This window comes from Salvelinus fontinalis, chromosome 10, assembly GCF_029448725.1.
Source record: "Salvelinus fontinalis isolate EN_2023a chromosome 10, ASM2944872v1, whole genome shotgun sequence".
NCBI lineage: Eukaryota > Metazoa > Chordata > Actinopteri > Salmoniformes > Salmonidae > Salvelinus > Salvelinus fontinalis.
In genome coordinates, this window is record NC_074674.1 from 2,305,598 (window position 1) to 2,325,044 (window position 19,447).

Here is a 19,447-nt window from a genome sequence, read left to right on the forward strand (position 1 = left end):
CAAAAGATTTGTAAGACAAATTCCTATTTCACACTGTCACTTTAGTGTTTGCATTTAGCCTACAACATGTCATGGAACTTCTGGAAGCACGGCCCCATCCTGAAAAGTGGCACAGAACATGTCGAGCACCCAAGGGAGGTTTCTACACATCTCCCACCCTTTCCCTGCGCCCACTCCGGATGCACACCACACACCCTCTCTTGCACCCTTCAAACTTTACCGGCTTTCAAATGAGTTAAAACTTGGTCCACACGCTCTGTTGCCACAGTCTTGGGAAGGGGCATCTGCAGGGTCCCCCACACAATGTACACATTTATGATGACAATGTTGAGCATCCCCCAAAACACACACTTCCACCATTTTCTGCCTGTGCGTCCAACATTGTAATAGCTCCTCAGTTGGTCAAGATGGTCAACCCCGTCCCTTTACTTGGTGTAATCCATTACAAGCTCTGGAAAAGGTACAAGTTTCTACCACTTTTAAAAACAACCCCAAAACCCCTGCCATTGTCACTTTAGGCCCAGGGTGTGTGGTACAAGGGTGAATGATGGGACTTAGGGCAGACACAAGCCATGGAAACATAGGCTCCCCTGTCGGGTGTGCTCTCCCTCTTCTCTCACTCTGCTTCATCCTCTCTTTTGACTATGCTAGTACTTCCTGGTTTGGGGGCTTATCTAAACGTATGAAGGGGAAGCTCGAGATAGCCCAGAATAAGTTGATCAGGGTAGTATTGAAGGTGAGTCCACGTACTCACATAGGCAGGAGCTGCTTTCAGAAATTGGCTGCCTGTTGAGGCTAGGGTGTCCCAGATTAGACTAGGTTTGGTTTACAGGAGTATTTATGGTCCTGCGCCCAGATATCTAAGTGATTACTTTCCTCGTGTTAGGGATGCACACAATCACAGCACCAGATCAGGTGTTGCTGTGTGTTTATACAGGTTCAGGAGTAATGCTGGGAAAGGTACTTTCTTGTATACTGGAGCCTCAGAATGGAATGAGTTGCCTCTGCCTATAAAAACAACGTCCTCTCTGGACAGCTTTAAAAATAAAGTAAAAATATGTTTGATGTCCTCTGTGCCCATATGAATAACCCCTATGATGTAACTGGAATGATGAGATAGATGTTCTTCTTTTATGTTTTTGTTTTATTATTTCACTGCCGTACTGTGTTCGATCTTGTATAGCCATCTTGTCTCAAGAGGACCACAATGGATAAGTCCCAGACTTTATTGTGTGTTATCCTCGATGATTTTATTCATGTGCATGTATGGCTTTTAAGTTTTATGTGTGCTTGTTTTTTTTTAAATGGTCGAATGAATAAACTAAACTAAACTAAAACTCTCTCTCTCTCTTCTCCCTCCTCTTTCTCTCTCCCTCCAGTCTCCTCTCACTCCACTTCTCCCTCCTCACTCCACATCTCTATCCCTCCAATCATCTCTAACTCCTTTTCCTCTCTGCCTTTTGCTGCTGAGCCCTGATTCTCCACATCACTTTCTTTTCTTTCACTGACCTAGAGTAACAGAGGGAGAGGAGAGGAGCAACACATAGGATACAATTGTAGGCAGGAACATTCTCTCTCTCACTGTCTCTCTCACTGTCTCCCCCTCTTACTATATCTCTCTCTCCCTCTCACTATCTCTCTCCCACTGTCTCTCTCTCTTCCTTCCTCTCTTTCTTTTTGTCAACCATACACATATTCTCTTCCTAATGAGTGGTTTCCATAATAAATTGTGTGATAGTTACACGCCTCCCAATTACACACACTTTCTCTCTGTCTCTTGCTCTTGCTTTCTTGCCTGACAGACTAACTAAAGAGTTTACCAATGTAAGCTGATTAGTTACGAAGCTGGGACAGATTAATTGCATCGGTAGAAACAGGACAAAACAAGTAACTTGTTAGCTGGCTGTGTAAACAAATATCCAACTCATCATATGAGCTACACTGCACCGGCCTCTACTACCCTAACACGACAGCTAAGCTGTCAAACAAGAAGAAAACATGAGCTCTCGCCAAATTTGCTGCTACAAACAACTTTTTCTTGCCTGACAGACTGACTAGTTAACTAACTAGCTATATCAAGAAGCCTGGGCCATTTCCATAGGAATGACATCAGTATTAACAAGACTAAACAACCAACCAGTTAGCTGCATATATACAGCTAAACACGACAACTATTTCCCTGAGACAGAGAACAATCATTCTAACTCCACCGCTGATGTGCTTGCATGTACCAAGCAAGTAATCATGACAGGACTTGCTAATCTGTGAGCTATTCCCCAAGTGTTACAGCATCAAACATTGACAACACCAAACATATATCTGTTGTTTACTTATTTCACTCGTGTGTGAATCCGTATCACCAACCAACATAGATAAAGCCTCTTTCACAGTGAAGTGATGTCTTCGGCGCTGTTATTTTTAGTAATGAAGTGAAAACAAATCAAATTCATTATATAACTCATTTTTCTGCCGAAGCAGAGATGCTGAAACATTTTTTTGCCTGCACTAAGTACAGTACATCTATAATGCATTTGGAAAGACCCCTTGACTTTCTCGATTTTGTTACGTTACAGCCTTATTCTAAAATGGACAAAATATTTTTCCCCCTAAAAACTGGTTTTTAGTAACTTTATTACCACATTTAGATAAGTATTCAGACCCTTTACACAGTACTTTGTTGAGGCATCTTTGGAAGCAATTTCAGCTTCGAGCCTTCTTGGGTATGACGCTACAAGTTTGGCACAGCTATATTTGGGGAATTTCTCCCATTCTTCTGTGCAGATCCTCTCAAGCTCTGTCAGGTTGGATGGGGAGCGTCGCTGCACAGCTATTTTCAGGTCTCTCCAGAGATGTTGGATCTGGTTAAAACATCTTCGGGATCGTTGTCCCTTCCACGGGACTGTTGAGCTAACGAAGGCTAATGCGATTAGCATGAGGTTGTAAGTAACAAGAACATTTTCCCGGACATAGACATATCTGATATTGGCAGAGAGCCTAAATTCTTGTTAATCTAACTGCACTGTCCAATTTACAGTAGACATTTTTGTAGCCATTTTTGTGAAATAATACCATGCTATTGTTTGAGGAGAGTGCACAATTTTAAACATGAAGAGTTATTAATAAACAAATTAGGCACATTTGGGCAGTCTTGATACAACATTTTGAACAGAAATGCAATGGTTAATTGGAATTAATCGCCACAGAGGAACTCTAGAGCTCCATCAGAGTGACCATTGGGTTCTTTGTCACCTCCCTGACCAAGGCCCTTCTCCCCTGAATGCTCAGTTTGGTCAGGTGGCCAGCTCTAGGAAGAGTCTTGGTGGTTCCAGACTTCTTACATTTAAGAATGATGGAGGCCACTGTGTTCTTGGGGACCTTCAATGCTTCCCTTCAATGTACCCTTCCCCAGATCTGTGACTTGACACAATCGTGTCTTCGGAGCTCTACGGACAATTCCTTCGACCTCATGGCTTGGTTTTTGCTCTGACATGTACTGTCAACTGTGGGACCTTATATGGACAGGTGTGCCTTACCACGTCATGTCCAATCATTTGAATTTACCACAGGTGGACTCCAATCAAGTTGTAGAAACATCTCAATGATGATCAATGGAAACAAGATGCACTTGAGCTCAATTTCAAGTCTCATAGCAAAGGGTCTGAATACTTTTAAATACTTATTACTTTTAAATACTTATGAATAATTTTAAATACTTGTTAATTATTTTCAATATATTTGCAAAAATGTATAATCCTGTTTTCGTTTTGTCATTATGGGGTATTGTGTGTAGATCGATGAGGAACGAAATGTATTTAATACATTTTAGAATAAGTCTAACATAAAATGTGGAAAAGGACATGGGGTCTGAATACTTTCCAAATGCACTTGGTCCGCTAATACTAGTAAAAAGCCCAGTGCACTATTTATTTTTATTTGTTATTAATATGTTTGATTCTGATTTTTCAGGGCGTATAGCACCCCTTCTTCCAGTGGCTATGGCCATGTGAACACTTTGAGCACTTGAAAACACACCGCGTAATTATGTTCATGTGATTGGAATATTTGTTTGAGGTTGTTGTTGTAAAGAAAAATGAATAAATACACATGCATGTTTACATTCAGGTGATATACATATACTGTACCAGTCAAAAATGTGGACACATCTACTCATTCAAGGGTTTTTCTTTATTTTTACTATTTTCTATATTGTAGAAAAGTAGTGAAGACATCAAAACTATGAAATAATACATGTGGAATCAAATAGTAACCACAAAAGTGTATATTTTATATTTGAGATTCTTCAAAGTAGCCACCCTTTGCCTTGATGACACTCTTGGCATTCTCTCCTTGTACACTCTTGGCATTCTCTCAAACCAGCTTCATGAGGTAGTCACAGTCTTCCACAGAGTTCCCACATATGCTGAGCACTTGTTGGCTGCTTTTCCTTCACTCTGCGGTCCAACTCATCCCAAACCATCTCAATTGGCTTGAAGTCAAGTGATTGTGGAGGCCAGGTCATCTGATGCAGCACTCCATCACTCTCCTTCTTGGTAAAATAGTCCTTACACAGCCTGGAGGTGTGCTGGGTCATTGTCCTGTTGAAAACAAATGATAGTCCCACTAAGAGCAGACCAGATGTAATGGCGTATCGCTGCAGAATGCTGTGGTAGCCATGCTGGTCAAGTGTGCCTTGAATTCTAAATAAATCACTGACGGTGTCACCAGCAAAGCACCATCACACCGCCTCCTTTATGCTTCACGGTGGGAACCACACATGCGGAGATCATCCGTTCACCTACTCTGCATTTCACAAAGACACGGCGGTTGGAACCAAAAATCGCAAATTTGGACTCATCAGACCAAGGACAGATTTCCACTGGTCTTATGTCAATTTCTCGCATTTGTTGGCCCAAGTAAGTCTCTTCTTATTATTGGTGTCCTTTATCAGTGGTTTCTTTGCAGCAATTCGATCATGAAGGCCTGATTCACACAGTCTCCTCTGAACAGTTGATGTTGAGATGTGTCTGTTACTTGAACTCTGTGAAGCATTTATTTGGGCTGCAATTTCTGAGGCTTGTAACTCTAATGAACTTATCCTCTGCAGCAGAGGTAACTTGGGGGCTTCCTTTCCTGTGGCGGTCCTCATGAGAGCCAGTTTCATCATAGCGCTTGATGGTTTTTGCGACTGCACTTGAAGAAACGTTCAAAGATTGTCCAGATTGACGGACCTTCATGTCTTAAAGTAATGATGGACTGTTCTTTCTCTTTGCTTATTTGAGCTGTTCTTGCCATAGTATGGACTTGGTCTTTTACCAAATAGGGCTATCTTCTGTATACCATCCCTACCTTGGCACAACACAACTGATTAGCTCTAACGCATTAAGAAGGAAAGAAATTCCACAAATGAACTTTAACAAAGCACACCTGTTAATTGAAATGCTGGTTGAGAGAACGCCAAGCGTGTGCAAAGCTGTCATCAAGGCAAAGGGTGGCTACTTTGAAGAATCTGACATTTAAAATATATGTTGATTTTAACATTTTTGGGGTTTCCATGTGTTATTTCATAGTTTTGATGTCTTCACTACATTGTAGAATAGTAGTGACAATGTCAAAACTATGAAACAACACATATGGAATCATGTAGTAACCAAAAAAGGATATATTCAACTGTTCTCCAATGATAGCTGGGCAAACAGAGAGAGACAGCTATGGTTTAGTCTGTGTGTATATGCTGTGTTTATTTGGGGTTGTACTTACTATGACTGTGATATGTGGTTGTCCCACCTAGCTATCTTCAGATGAATGCACTAATTGTAAGTCAGTCTTGATAAGAGCGTCTGCTAAATGACTAAAATGTAAAATGCTGTACATGTAGGTGCCCATATTTTATGTGTACACTATATGTGTTTCCACAGGTTTTATTTGGGGGTTTAATATGTGTTGATATATAAGATATGAGTGTGTTAATGTGTGTGTATATTGACCTAGAGTCATGCCCGTCAATGGTGGGGGGTTGGGGTAGTGAGTATTGTTTATACGCGTACATGCGAGTGTATCAGTCTCCTGCAGCTGCTGGCTCGTGGAGTGTGTGTTTGTGTGCTCTTCTTCCTCGGCTTTCCTCTCCTCTCTTCACCTTCAGAGGGAAGGACACACATTCCAGTGCTACTTCCCGACTCTGGCCCTGGGCGACATTCCCTGGGCGACTGGCCCTGGGTGACGTTTGCCCGGAGCTGATAAGTTATGGGGCCCCCAGCCTCCACACAGCGCCATGCCGTACAACCCCCCCCCCCCACCCACCCACCCACCCTCCCCCTCCTAACCCTGACCCCCCCTCCCCGCGGCCTGGCTCATTGCACAGACGAGCCGCTCCGGAATTCTACCCTGTGCCCCACTTCTGCCCCTTCCCTCCCTGCCAGAAAGGAGGAGGTATTAAAGAGATAGGCCTGCTTATATGTTGGTGCTGATGGGTGACAATGCAGCCCCCCTTCTCCTCCTACTCTTTGTATTGGTTGGGGTGGGCTGGGGTGTGAAGAGTGGCAGCGACCTGTCTCAGTGAGACAGACACAGTCACCGTTGTATTGACCAGTGGCTTGAGAGCAGAAGGAAAGTCATGCAACTGTGATCAGGTGTTGCCAAGGTTTTCTACAAATGGCTGCACAGTTAGTAAACCCGCGGAGCGGACTGCTTTTTTCCGCTCCGTTTGCGTTGACAGAGCTGAGAGTTCATCGGCTTGATGTTTGGCTTTGGGTTTCAGGCAGAATATTCGGCCTGGGTTTGGGCAGTTTTTGGTTTGTTAAGACAGGTTAGTCTGGCGTCTATTTTCTACCTCCAGAGAGGTATCAGGTTAACCTTGCTCACATGGATATTTACACAGAGGGATAAAAGATATAAATTAAAAAATTAAAAAATTCAACACATTGAACACTGGCACTGTCAAAAACGTGCACACACACACACACACACACACACACACACACACACACACACACACACACACACACACACACACACACACACACACACACACACACACACACACACACACACACACACACACACACACACACATATACTATACATGTACTCCTTGCATTACGCATTCCACTCAGAACCAATACCAAAACCCCAAGCGCAAAAAAGCCTCTGACCATGAATGTGTGTGTTACTCTGTGCCTGTGTGTGTGTGTGTGCGTGCGTGTATGTGTGTCTGCCTCAATTGCTGGAGCCTATCCAGGGTTTCCGTGGCGACCACACAACACAGCGAGACAATCAGAAGCAGGCCCACGCAGCGCGGCGAGAGGACATTAACACAGGAACCGCGGGTCAGGGGGCTGAGGGAGAGAGGGAGAGTCGCAGAGGAAGGGAGGGCGGCAGAGGAAGGTTGAGGGAGGGGGGGAGTGAGAGAGGGCAGTAGAAGGAAAGGAGAAAAAACAACAAACGAAAAAGAAAACCTTTAAAGCTAGTTTAGGCCTCTCTCTTTCATGCCACACCTCTATCAAGTGTTCACTTCAAATCTTCTCTGGCCGTAGAACTGACTGGCTGTCCTGGGCTGCATACAGAACTTCTACACGTGTGTCTGACTTTTATGGGGTGGGGTTAGTCAGAGATGGGCGCATGCGTGACTGAGTCTGTGTGTGTGTGTGTGTGTGTGTGTGGTTATGCGTGTGTTTGAGAGAATGTGGTGTGAGCGACCATGTGTCTGACCACTCTATATGTGTTGTAAAATGAACGTGTGTGTGTGTGTATATGCGTGAGTGTGTGTGTGTGCACATCTGTGTTCCCCGGGGACGGCGCTAAAAATACTCTGCTCCTCAAGCCTTGTGGTGTCTGTCTGCTCTCCATCGTTGTCCCTGTAGCCCTCCTCCTCTCCTCTGTTCCTCCGCTCCCATCCCGCCATCCCTCAATTAAACCCCCTCACAAACACTGTGGCCTCTCTCTCACAAACACACACACTACACCCAGCTGCGTCCCTGCTCCACTTCCTCTGAGGATGGCCTCCAGTCTGGCAGACCACAGCCCAGGAAGAACGAGTTGGAGAGAAAGGGAGAGCAGGAAAAGAGGGAGGAAGAGGGGTAGAGAGAACAGGAGAAAGGGAAAACACAGAAATAGGTGGAGATGGAATCAGGGAGAATATCCCATGAATAATAGGTGAGGAGATGGAATCAGGGACAATATTCTGTGAATAATAGGTGAGGAGATGGAATCAGGGAGAATGTCCCGTGAATAATAGGTGAGGAGATGGAATCTGGGACAATATTCTGTGAATAATCAGACTTATATCATTAGCATTCCCAGTTACTGGGAGGCTTTGCAACACACCAAGACATAGTAACCAACACACCAAGACATAGTAACCAACACACCAAGACATAGCAACCAACACACCAAGACATAGTAACCAACAAACCAAGACGTAGTAACCAACACAACAAGACAAAGTAACCAACACAACAAGACATAGTAACCAACACATCAAGACATGGTAACCAACACACCAAGACGTAGTAACCAACACACCAAGACGTAGTAACCAACACACCAAGACGTAGCAACCAACACACCAAGACATAGTAACCAACACACCAAGACATGGTAACCAACACACCAAGACGTAGCAACCAACACACCAAGATATAGTAACCAACACACCAAGACATAGTAACCAACACACCAAGACATAGTAACCAACACACCAAGACGTAGTAACCAACACACCAAGACGTAGTAACCAACACACCAAGACGTAGTAACCAACACACCAAGACGTAGTAACCAACACACCAAGATGTAGTAACCTACACACCAAGACGTAATAACCTACACACCAAGACGTAATAACCTACACACCAAGACGTAGTAACCAACACACCAAGACGTAGTAACCAACACACCAAGATGTAGTAACCTACACACCAAGACGTAATAACCTACACACCAAGACGTAGTAACCTACACACCAAGACGTAATAACCTACACACCAAGACGTAGTAACCAACACACCAAGACGTAGTAACCAACACACCAAGACGTAGTAACCAACACACCAAGACGTAGTAACCTACACACCAAGACGTAATAACCTACACACCAAGACATAGTATCCAACACACCAAGACGTAGTAACCAACACACCAAGACGTAGTAACCAACACACCAAGACGTAGTAACCAACATACCAAGACGTAGTAACCTACACACCAAGACGTAGTAACCAACACACCAAGACGTAGTAACCTACACACCAAGACGTAATAACCTACACACCAAGACATAGTAACCAACACACCAAGACGTAGTAAGCAACACACCAAGACATGGTAACCAAGACACCAAGACGTAGTAACCAAGACATAGTAAGCAACACACCAAGACGTAGTAACCTACACACCAAGACGTAATAACCAACACACCAAGACATAGTAACCAACACACCAAGACATAGTAACCAACACACCAAGACATAGTAACCAACACACCAAAACATAGTAATCAACACACCAAGACATAGTAATCAAGACGTAGTAACCAACACACCAAGACATAGTAACCAACACACCAAGATATAGTAATCAGCACACCAAGACATAGTAACCAACACACCAAGACATAGCAACCAACACACCAAGACATAGTAACCAACACACCAAGACTTGGTAACCAAGACATAGTAACCAACACACCAAGACATGGTAACCAAGACATAGTAACCAAGACATAGTAACCAACACACCAAGACATAGTAACCAACACACCAAGACATAGTAACCAAGACATAGTAACCAACACACCAAGACGTAGTAACCAACACACCAAGACATGGTAACCAAGACATGGTAACCAATACATGGTAACCAAGACATAGTAACCAAGACATAGTAACCAAGACATAGTAACCAAGACATAGTAACCAAGACATAGTTTCCAACACATCAAGACATAGTAACCAAGACACCAAGACATGGTAACCAAGACATGGTAACCAAGACATGGTAACCAAGACATAGTAACCAAGACATAGTAACCAACACACCAAGACATAGTAACCAACACACCAAGACATAGTAACCAACACATCAAGACATAGTAACCAAGACACCAAGACATGGTAACCAAGACATGGTAACCAAGACATGGTAACCAAGACATAGTAACCAAGACATAGTAACCAACACACCAGGACATAGTAACCAACACACCAAGACATAGTAACCAACACACCAAGACGTAGTAACCAACACACCAAGACATAGTAACCAACACACCAAGACATGGTAACCAAGACATAGTAACCAACACACCAAGACATGGTAACCAAGACATAGTAACCAAGACATAGTAACCAACACACCAAGACATAGTGACCAACACACCAAGATGTAGTAACCATAGTCCGCTTCAGCTCTATTAGTTGATGCAAGACACCTCTAACCGTTCATCTGTCTCTCTCTCTCTTTTTCTGTCTCTCTTTTTTTCTCTGTCTCTCTCTCTCTTTTTCTGTCTCTTTCCTTCTCTGTCTCCCCCCTGTCTGTCTGTCTGGCTGGCTGTCTGGCTGTCTGTCTGTGTCTGTCTTTCTCCCCCCTCTCTGTCTGTCTCTTTCTGTCTCTTTCTCTCTCTCTCTCTCTTTCTCTCTCTCTCTCTCTCTCTTTCTCTCTGTCTCTTTCTTTCTCTCTTTCTTCATTTTTTATTTTTTATTCTTCCTCTCTCTTTCTGTCTCTGTCTCCCTCTCCCAGATATCTGTGTGATGGCAGCCTCTCGCAGAACCATGTCTGAGGATGTGGTGTCTGATGGGGGCGGGGACACCTGTACAGGGCGTGGCCGGGTGGCTCAGCTCATGAAGACCTTCAGTGTGACATGCCCCACCCCCTCCACACAGACCCCTCGCCCCCACGGCAACAAACCCTCCATCCCCACCAAACCCAGCCACCTGCGTCTCGTTGCCAGCCCCTCACTCAGGTAATCCACAGGACAGGACCAGACCACCAGGCCCACCCCCTGTCCCTCATTCCATCCCCACCCAGGCCCCACTGGACATTGCTGGACATCCTGGGGCAGCCTGGGGCCTCAGCCACTGGGGACAGGCATGCAGGCCACAAGAGTCTCTCAGGAACACAACCAAACCTTTGACTCGATTGCTTATACTCCAAAAGCAATGCAATGGTATAGAGATTTTAAAATGTTTACTTTTGTTTACTTTTTAAAAATGTTTACCATGTTTTATTTTAAATTGTACATTACTGTAAATTCTCTCTGTGGGAAAGACGATCCAATAGCGTTGATTGTAAACAGCATCTTCCTTTGTATCTTGCTTTTGCCTTTTTATGTTCACAAAGTTATTGGGTGGTTCCACTAATTAGAGGCCTTTTGAGTAGTGTAACTACATTTTAGAATTTTATTTCACCTAATTTTAACATTCGGGTAATGTTCAACTGAATATAAAACATGTCTTCCCATCTCAAGAGGTAAAAGAAAATGACTGTAGTAAGGCGTATTAATTAAGTGCTAAATAAAGTAACAGTGTTGACGACTTCATGTTAGATCAGCCATAACTCCCCTTGTGACAGGGGGAATGGAAGCTTGTTGTGTGCAACAGAGACGGGCAATTGAATGCAAGCTTCACAATTATATTTTTTTGTTAACGTCCAATGCTGCTGTTTTTAATCTCAATATCAGATCATTTCTGGGTAACAGTGAAGTACATTCATGTGATAGTTTTCAATTCAAATGGTCAACAAGAAAACAAAAATAGCTTCTTAGCAAAGAACAATTTCTCAAGCAAGAATTATGCTAGGACTGTCTGGGAGTGGTCTGAGTAGGCTGGGGAAAATGTAAAACAAGCTGTTATTGGCAGAGAGGTTTGGAACTCTCTTTCTTATTGGTCTATTAACAAATTTACCGCCTTGTGATGTCACCAGGCAGACCAGAACGCCATTCCACCAAAACAGGCAGAAATGTCTTTTTTTTTTTTTTTTCAAACAGTTCTTACACTAAAATGGCATTATCATCTTTTTCACAGTTTCACAGTATTATTCCAACCTCAAAGTGTGGAAATATAAATAAAATCACATTTTGGACAGCACCGGGCCTCTAAAATATTTATAGCCTGTCTGTCTATAGGTAACAGGGTTGACGTGTTATGCTCGACCTGCTCAGTTCTCCACCACAAAACACCAGAAAATGACCAATGACTATTAGATGTTCAATGTTTCTTTAAAAAAACACATTTTAAAATGAATAGTTTTAGCATATTAAAATGAGATTTCAGTTCATGTAACAGACTTGACCTTAAAATGGACAGGTTTTATTAAACCTTTAAAATGAATAACTAATCACATGAAATAAGTAATAATCTTTAGAAATGACTTTATCAAAGCAACAAAATAACTAGGGCTTTACAATGAAGGTGAAAATGTGGATACATCTTGGGGTTAAGTGGGTTAAAGTCTAGAAGTTACAATCAATCAAAGCAAGCAATGCAGGTGTAGAAGCACAGTGGGCAGAGGGTGCACAGAGAGACATGTCAAAATGCAGAATTTTGGCAATTTAGCAAGTCTTTATTCATATTGGATTTATTGAATTTTCCATGTGGTCTATATTAAAAGGCACTTCATTTAATATAACCGGCTTTTAAAGTCAACTATTTGTGCACAATTCCTTCTTGAAATATCCCTCATTTCATGGAACAACCCTATCATTGACCATATCATACCATGTATTCACCTGTTGATATTGTTTCTGAAATATTATCATGTACAAATCCTACTTCATTGATACACTTATACACATCATACAATACATTCACAAAGCCTGTACAATGCTTTCAAGGTCATAACCTGTACATGTGATCCCCAAAATGTATGACAAATGTAAACTTGAATGACATAGTACATGCAGTAATATTTGTTTCGTCATTATGAGGTGTTGGCTACTATATAGAGAGAAACTGTGCTAATGTTGACAGGGCCAAATAGTTCATACATAGCTGTCATGATCAAGGAGATGGGTGGATTAGAGTATGGACAGACCGGTAGAACAGGATCAGTGAGGTGGTTCCTCCTTGATCCCTGGGAACAGCACCCTCCGCTTGTTTACTGTCACTTCTCCCACGACTTTAACCTGGCCAAAGCAGCACGGTGTGCGACTTACCTACCTGAGATGGAACAATGACCGTGTCAAATGCCTCCTCTCTGTGTCCCAGTGGACCAAACACTGGCAAGCCACACGATCCATGCCAAATAATACTCCTCAGCTCTGGCAAGCAACATGGTCCATGCCAAATAATACTCCTCAGCTCTGGCAAGCAACACGGTCCATGCCAAATAATACTCCTCAGCTCTGGCAAGCAACACGGTCCATGCCAAATAATACTCCTCAGCTCTGGCAAGCAACACGGTCCATGCCAAATACTAATCCTCAGATCTGTGTTATTCTCTCAGTTTTCTGATTGGTTGCACTCTTTGTTGTTTTTTACTGTGTTTATGGGGATGATCTATGTTGTCTTGTGTGATGAGTGTTGTCCTACATGGTGTGTGCTGCACCTTGTGTGTGATCTCAGGCCTGTGTGGCGCAATCACAGCGGAACAATAAAATTATTTGACTCATCCAGGCGCTAGTGATGTGAGTTTTCTCAGAGAAAAAGTGGTGTGTGTGTGTGTGTGTGTGTGTGTGTGTGTGTGTGTGTGTGTGTGTGTGTGTGTGTGTGTGTGTGTGTGTGTGTGTGTGTGTACTATATCATTCTCTCTCTTCATCCACTTTATAACCACCATTTTTTTGTGGCACAGAAATATCCACCCAGTAAACTTTTGTTCCTTTTAGATTCCAAAAGTGAAATTCAGAGCCAGAGTAGATGAGAAACTCCCTATAGGCTTTCCCTCACAGCTCCTTATTTTGGTAGTTAATATAAAACATCACTTGCCTCATTTAACCTCTCTTGGCTGCCCCCTGCTTGCCAGTCAAAGCAAAGCATTATACCTCTGAGGAGACACAGTGCCCGCCAGAGAGGAAAAGAGTAGCTTTAGGACAGAGAAGAGGATAGTAGCTTTAGTACAGAGAGGAGGAGAGTATCTTTAGGACAGAGAGGAGGAGAGTAGCTTTAGGATAGAGAGGAGGAGAGGGACACGGGCAGAGAGGAGGAGAGGGACACGGACCGAGAAGGACACAGAGAGAGAGAGAGAGAGGAGAAGATGGACATAGAGTAGAGGGACACAGACAGAGAGGAGGAGAGTAGCTTTAGGACAGAGAGGAGGAGAGTAGCTTTAGGACAGAGAGGAGGAGATGGACATGGACTGAGTGGAGGAGAGGGACACGGACCGAGAAGGACACAGAGAGAGAGAGGAGGAGAGTAGCTTTAGGACAGAGAGGAGAGTAGCTTTAGGACAGAGAGGAGGAGAGTAGCTTTAGGACAGAGAGGAGAGTAGCTTTAGGACAGAGAGGAGGAGAGTAGCTTAGGACAGAGAGGAGAGTAGCTTTAGGACAGAGAGGAGGAGAGTAGCTTTAGGACAGAGAGGAGGAGAGTAGCTTTAGGACAGAGAGGAGGAGAGGGACACGGACCGAGAGGAGGAGAGGGACACGGAGAGAGAGTGAAGCAGTTCTGATCAGCCCTACACGAATTGTGACAAGCTATGAATACATTTGAGATGACAGGAAGTGTTTAGTACCCTGTTGATCATTAACGTTATAGTCAGTTTCCCAAACCACAAAAATTATAATTTATTATGTGTTTGATTACTCATCCAGACAGAGTGGAGGTAGTTCTATTGTTAGGGAGGACGAGGAGGAGTGATGTCAATTTTTACGAGGAGGCAGCACGGCCTTGTGATGTCACGCAAGGTTTTATCTCGACACAGTCAGGGGGATGAGACTCTTTGGAAGTCCACACATCAGCCTTGTGGAGAATTTTCACACATCCCACGCACACACACATTCACATACCAAAACACGGGTGTGCACACACGGACACTCACACTGAAACACACACACACACATACTGACACAGCCATGCATGCAGACACTCACACACAGAGAGACACACAGTGATACACACAACTATGAGACGGCGCCTAACTAGATCTCTCTCCCTGTGAGCGCAACAATGGCTGTTCTCTGACGCACAGAGACGTCGCTGAGCAATTTACAGGCGAGTGCAGGAGCTCTCCCCCACCTCTCCTCGCTTCTCACCCCCACACCCCCACCTCTCCTCGCTCCTCACCCCCACACCCCCACTTCTCATCCCTCCACCCACCATCAGGGCCCTCGATGAGAGATAAAAAGGGACTGTTGTTGTTGACAGGAGAGATGGACGCCTCTGTTTTCCTCCTTCTCTGCCTCTATCTCCTGATGCCCACAGAATGAGAAGTTAAAGATTAAAAGGTGAGGAAGAAAAGCACTGCGTTATGAGGCATTCCACACTGACCTCAACCACCCCCCCCCCTCTTTCCCTACCAGCCCCCCCCCCCCCCCCCCCCCCCCAACCACCCTCTCTTCCCCCACCAGCCCCATTCCCAGCACCCCAGCCTGGAGGAGTGGAGCAGAGCAAGGAAAGAGTGGGGGGCCGGGGCCATGTGATACGGCTTCACCCCCAGGCAGAGCGAGCAGGGGCCTGCTATGTCTCTCTTGCATGATTAATCTGTCTGAGGGGCAGGATGACTGCCACAGCCCTGCCTGCCTGGTTAACTCCCTGCTAACTATGTCTTCACACTCACTCACACTAGCACACAGCACACACTGGCACAGACGCGGAGCTGTGCACCTAAACAATCACAGGATCTCACACCTCGGAGTATACCTGTAGACTACTGTAGGTGGATTCACCTGTATAGAGTCTCACATTCAGCTTCTCTGATGTCCTACTGTACTGTAGCTTTTCTTAAGCCAGCCTAAAGGCACAAGTCCCCCAAAGTCACTCACGGCGCAACATACAGTATATCCAATGACACTGGTACTGTTGTTTCTACCTACAGAATGGGCACCCAATGGGAGAATAAAGAATAGAATTAAGAATATAATAAAGAAGCTAATGAAAGCCTATCTATGGGCTGGACAGGACTACATACTGATACTATGACGAGGATAGGAACCTCAGAGGGAGCATGTGATTGGCCTCCAGCTCTGTGACCATCATCTCCTCGTGAGGATGTTTTTCTCTCCAATTCACCTGAGGCAGACAGAGAGATGTGTCATACTGCTCCTTATCTCTCAGACAGGGGGCTCCAGTCATGTCATGGTCAAATTCCAATGACAGACACTCAGCACCGAGGCAACATAATGTTGTCTTAAAAAGTGACTCAAATATTCACCAACTTGACATGACACATACACACAATACACACACAATACGCACACAATACAAATAATCACATTCTTACATACAGTGTCCTATATTTGGCCACTGGTTCATTATGGTGATGTCCAGGCCTGGTGTTAAGGTGTCTTCAGGTTGGTTGAGGTGCTTAGCACAGCACGAGGCCAGTGACCAGGCAGGGAGGCAGGCAGGCAGGGAGGCAGGCAGGCAGGGATAGGGTTAACATCCTGCAGTCCGCTCCGCATTAACTGGAAAGGAATGAAGTGTCAAGCGTGTTCTCACCGCAGTGAGACGGTCTAAACCCCGCCTCCTCCCAGCCGTCTCTCCACCACCCTCACCCCCCAACCCTGCCCGCCTGCCCCCAGCAACCTCCCACAGCCGTGACCAAATTATTTTCTAGCCTCCCGAGATTCGCCTCGCCAGACAAAAATCTTCAGCACAGTCCTGATTCAGTGCACAAACACGCAGCCTCCCTCGTCTGTCAACGCCTCTCTGCCGCCACTTTGAAGAAAATAGGCGTCCTTTTTTAATTTTTTTTATAAAGGGCCTCCACACAAAACAACTCCCCTCTCACTTTTTCTCTCACTCTCTCACACCGTGTTTTAGGTTACCATAATTTTTAGAATGTTGTCTCAAAAAGTTGGTAGTGTCACGGTTAGTGTCTCGGTCTAAAAAGTGTAAGAGGAGAGTCAAGTGCAAAAGGGAGAATAAGGGAAACTGATGGACACCTCATGATCAAGAGGAGAGAAGGGGGGAGAGAGTAGACAGAGAGAGGTGGAGAGGGAGGGAGAGAGTAGACAGAGAAAGGTGGAGAAGGGGGGAGAGAGTAGACAGAGAGAGGAGAGAAGGGGGGAGAGAGTAGACAGAGAGAGGTGGAGAGGGAGGGAGAGAGTAGACAGAGAGAGGAGAGAAGGGGGGAGAGTAGACAGAGAGAGGTGGAGAGGGAGGGAGAGAGTAGACAGAGAGAGGTGGAGAGGGAGGGAGAGAGTAGACAGAGAGAGGTGGAGAGGGAGGGAGAGAGTAGACAGAGAGAGGTGCAGAGGGAGGGAGAGAGTAGACAGAGAGAGGTGGAGAGGGAGGGAGAGAGTAGACAGAGAGAGGTGGAGAGGGAGGGAGAGAGTAGACAGAGAGAGGAGAGAAGGGGGGAGAGAGTAGAGAGAGAGAGGTGGAGAGGGAGGGAGAGAGTAGACAGAGAGAGGTGGAGAGGGAGGGAGAGAGTAGACAGAGAGAGGAGAGAAGGGGGGAGAGAGTAGACAGAGAGAGGTGGAGAGGGAGGGAGAGAGTAGACAGAGAGAGGTGGAGAGGGAGGGAGAGAGTAGACAGAGAGAGGTGGAGAGGGAGGGAGAGAGTAGACAGAGAGAGGAGAGAAGGGGGGAGAGAGTAGACAGAGAGAGGAGAGAAGGGGGGAGAGAGTAGACAGAGAGAGGTGGAGAGGGAGGGAGAGAGTAGACAGAGAGAGGTGGAGAGGGAGGGAGAGAGTAGACAGAGAAAGGTGGAGAGGGAGGGAGAGAGTAGACAGAGAGAGGAGAGAAGGGGGGAGAGTAGACAGAGAGAGGTGGAGAGGGAGGGAGAGAGTAGACAGAGAGAGGTGGAGAGGGAGGGAGAGAGTAGACAGAGAGAGGAGAGAAGGGGGGAGAGAGTAGACAGAGAGAGGAGAGAAGGGGGGAGAGAGTAGACAGAGAGAGGTGGAGAGGGAGGGAGAGAGTAGACAGAGAGAGGAGAGAAGGGGGGAGAGAGTAGACAGAGAGAGGAGAGAAGGGGGGAGAGAGTAGACAGAGAGAGGAGAGAAGGGGGGAGAGAGTAGACAGAGAGAGGTGGAGAGGGAGGGAGAGAGTAGACAGAGAGAGGAGAGAAGGGGGGAGAGTAGACAGAGAGAGGTGGAGAGGGAGGGAGAGAGTAGGCAGAGAGAGGTGGAGAGGGAGGGAGAGAGTAGACAGAGAGAGGTGGAGAGGGAGGGAGAGAGTTGACAGAGAAAGGTGGAGAGGGAGGGAGAGAGTAGACAGAGAGAGGAGAGAAGGGGGGAGAGTAGACAGAGAGAGGTGGAGAGGGAGGGAGAGAGTAGACAGAGAGAGGAGAGAAGGGGGGAGAGAGTAGACAGAGAAAGGTGGAGAGGGAGGGAGAGAGTAGACAGAGAGAGGAGAGAAGGGGGGAGAGTAGACAGAGAGAGGTGGAGAGGGAGGGAGAGAGTAGACAGAGAGAGGTGGAGAGGGAGGGAGAGAGTAGACAGAGAGAGGTGGAGAGGGAGGGAGAGAGTAGACAGAGAGAGGAGAGAAGGGGGGAGAGAGTAGACAGAGAGAGGAGAGAAGGGGGGAGAGAGTAGACAGAGAGAGGTGGAGAGGGAGGGAGAGAGTAGACAGAGAGAGGTGGAGAGGGAGGGAGAGAGTAGACAGAGAGAGGAGAGAAGGGGGGAGAGAGTAGACAGAGAGAGGAGAGAAGGGGGGAGAGAGTAGACAGAGAGAGGTGGAGAGGGAGGGAGGGAGAGAGAAAATAAGCCCCCCCCCCAGCGAGCAGGCCGTACAGCCCTGCCAAACTGCTCCAGGAAAAAAATGGGTTTTATTTATAGTGCGCTGTATCCATGGCAACCGGAGAGGTCAGGCAAGCTGGGCCTGCGCTTCACCCCGCTCTGGGGATTAGGATTTCACAGAGGTTCTCAGATGTGCGGAAGGTGGGCTTGAGCGGCTCGCCGACGCAGGCAGCCCCTCTGCCTAGTGGGAAAGCTGGGCCCTCCGAGGGAAGAGAGGGGGAGCAGCCAAGAGTCCAGGGAATTCTCTGGGAATAGCGATTTGGTGGTGGGGGGGTGGACTCACACGCAGGGAGAGAGGTGTGGAGACAGCTTTAATGAGCTAGCCCCTGTTCCATGGGGGGCTCGCTGGAGTTGATCTGTTTGGCTTTGTTTTTCACTCTCCTTTTCACCCAAATATAAGAACAACAAAGGGTCAGGCAGGGTCAGGGGGAAAAAATCTCTTTTTACATGATCAAACCCTCAAAATCACCTTATAAATAATGAACACAGACCTTAATTTACCCCTGGAAGGATACCAATCCTGGCACTCTTTACAAAACATGGGTACAAAACACAGCAGAAACTAAAAGGAAGACAAACAGTCCCGAATCAGGGTGAAATAGTATTCTTCCTCATTGTGATCTAA

At 45.7% G+C, this 19,447-nt stretch overlaps 1 protein-coding gene across 4 annotated transcripts in view; it reads left to right on the forward strand.

The window, feature by feature from the left end:
• The window catches only part of LOC129863355 (mucin-2-like), a 45,482-nt gene extending 34,011 nt beyond the window's left edge, over positions 1-11,471 (forward strand). For all 4 annotated transcript variants that reach the window (XM_055935272.1, XM_055935274.1, XM_055935275.1 and 1 more), the window contains one exon: positions 10,732-11,471. In XM_055935272.1, the coding sequence (XP_055791247.1) occupies positions 10,732-10,958 (227 nt within the window). In that variant the 3' untranslated portion in view covers positions 10,959-11,471. The remainder of the gene's footprint in view (positions 1-10,731) is intronic.
• Positions 11,472-19,447: the final 7,976 nt, after the last annotated feature.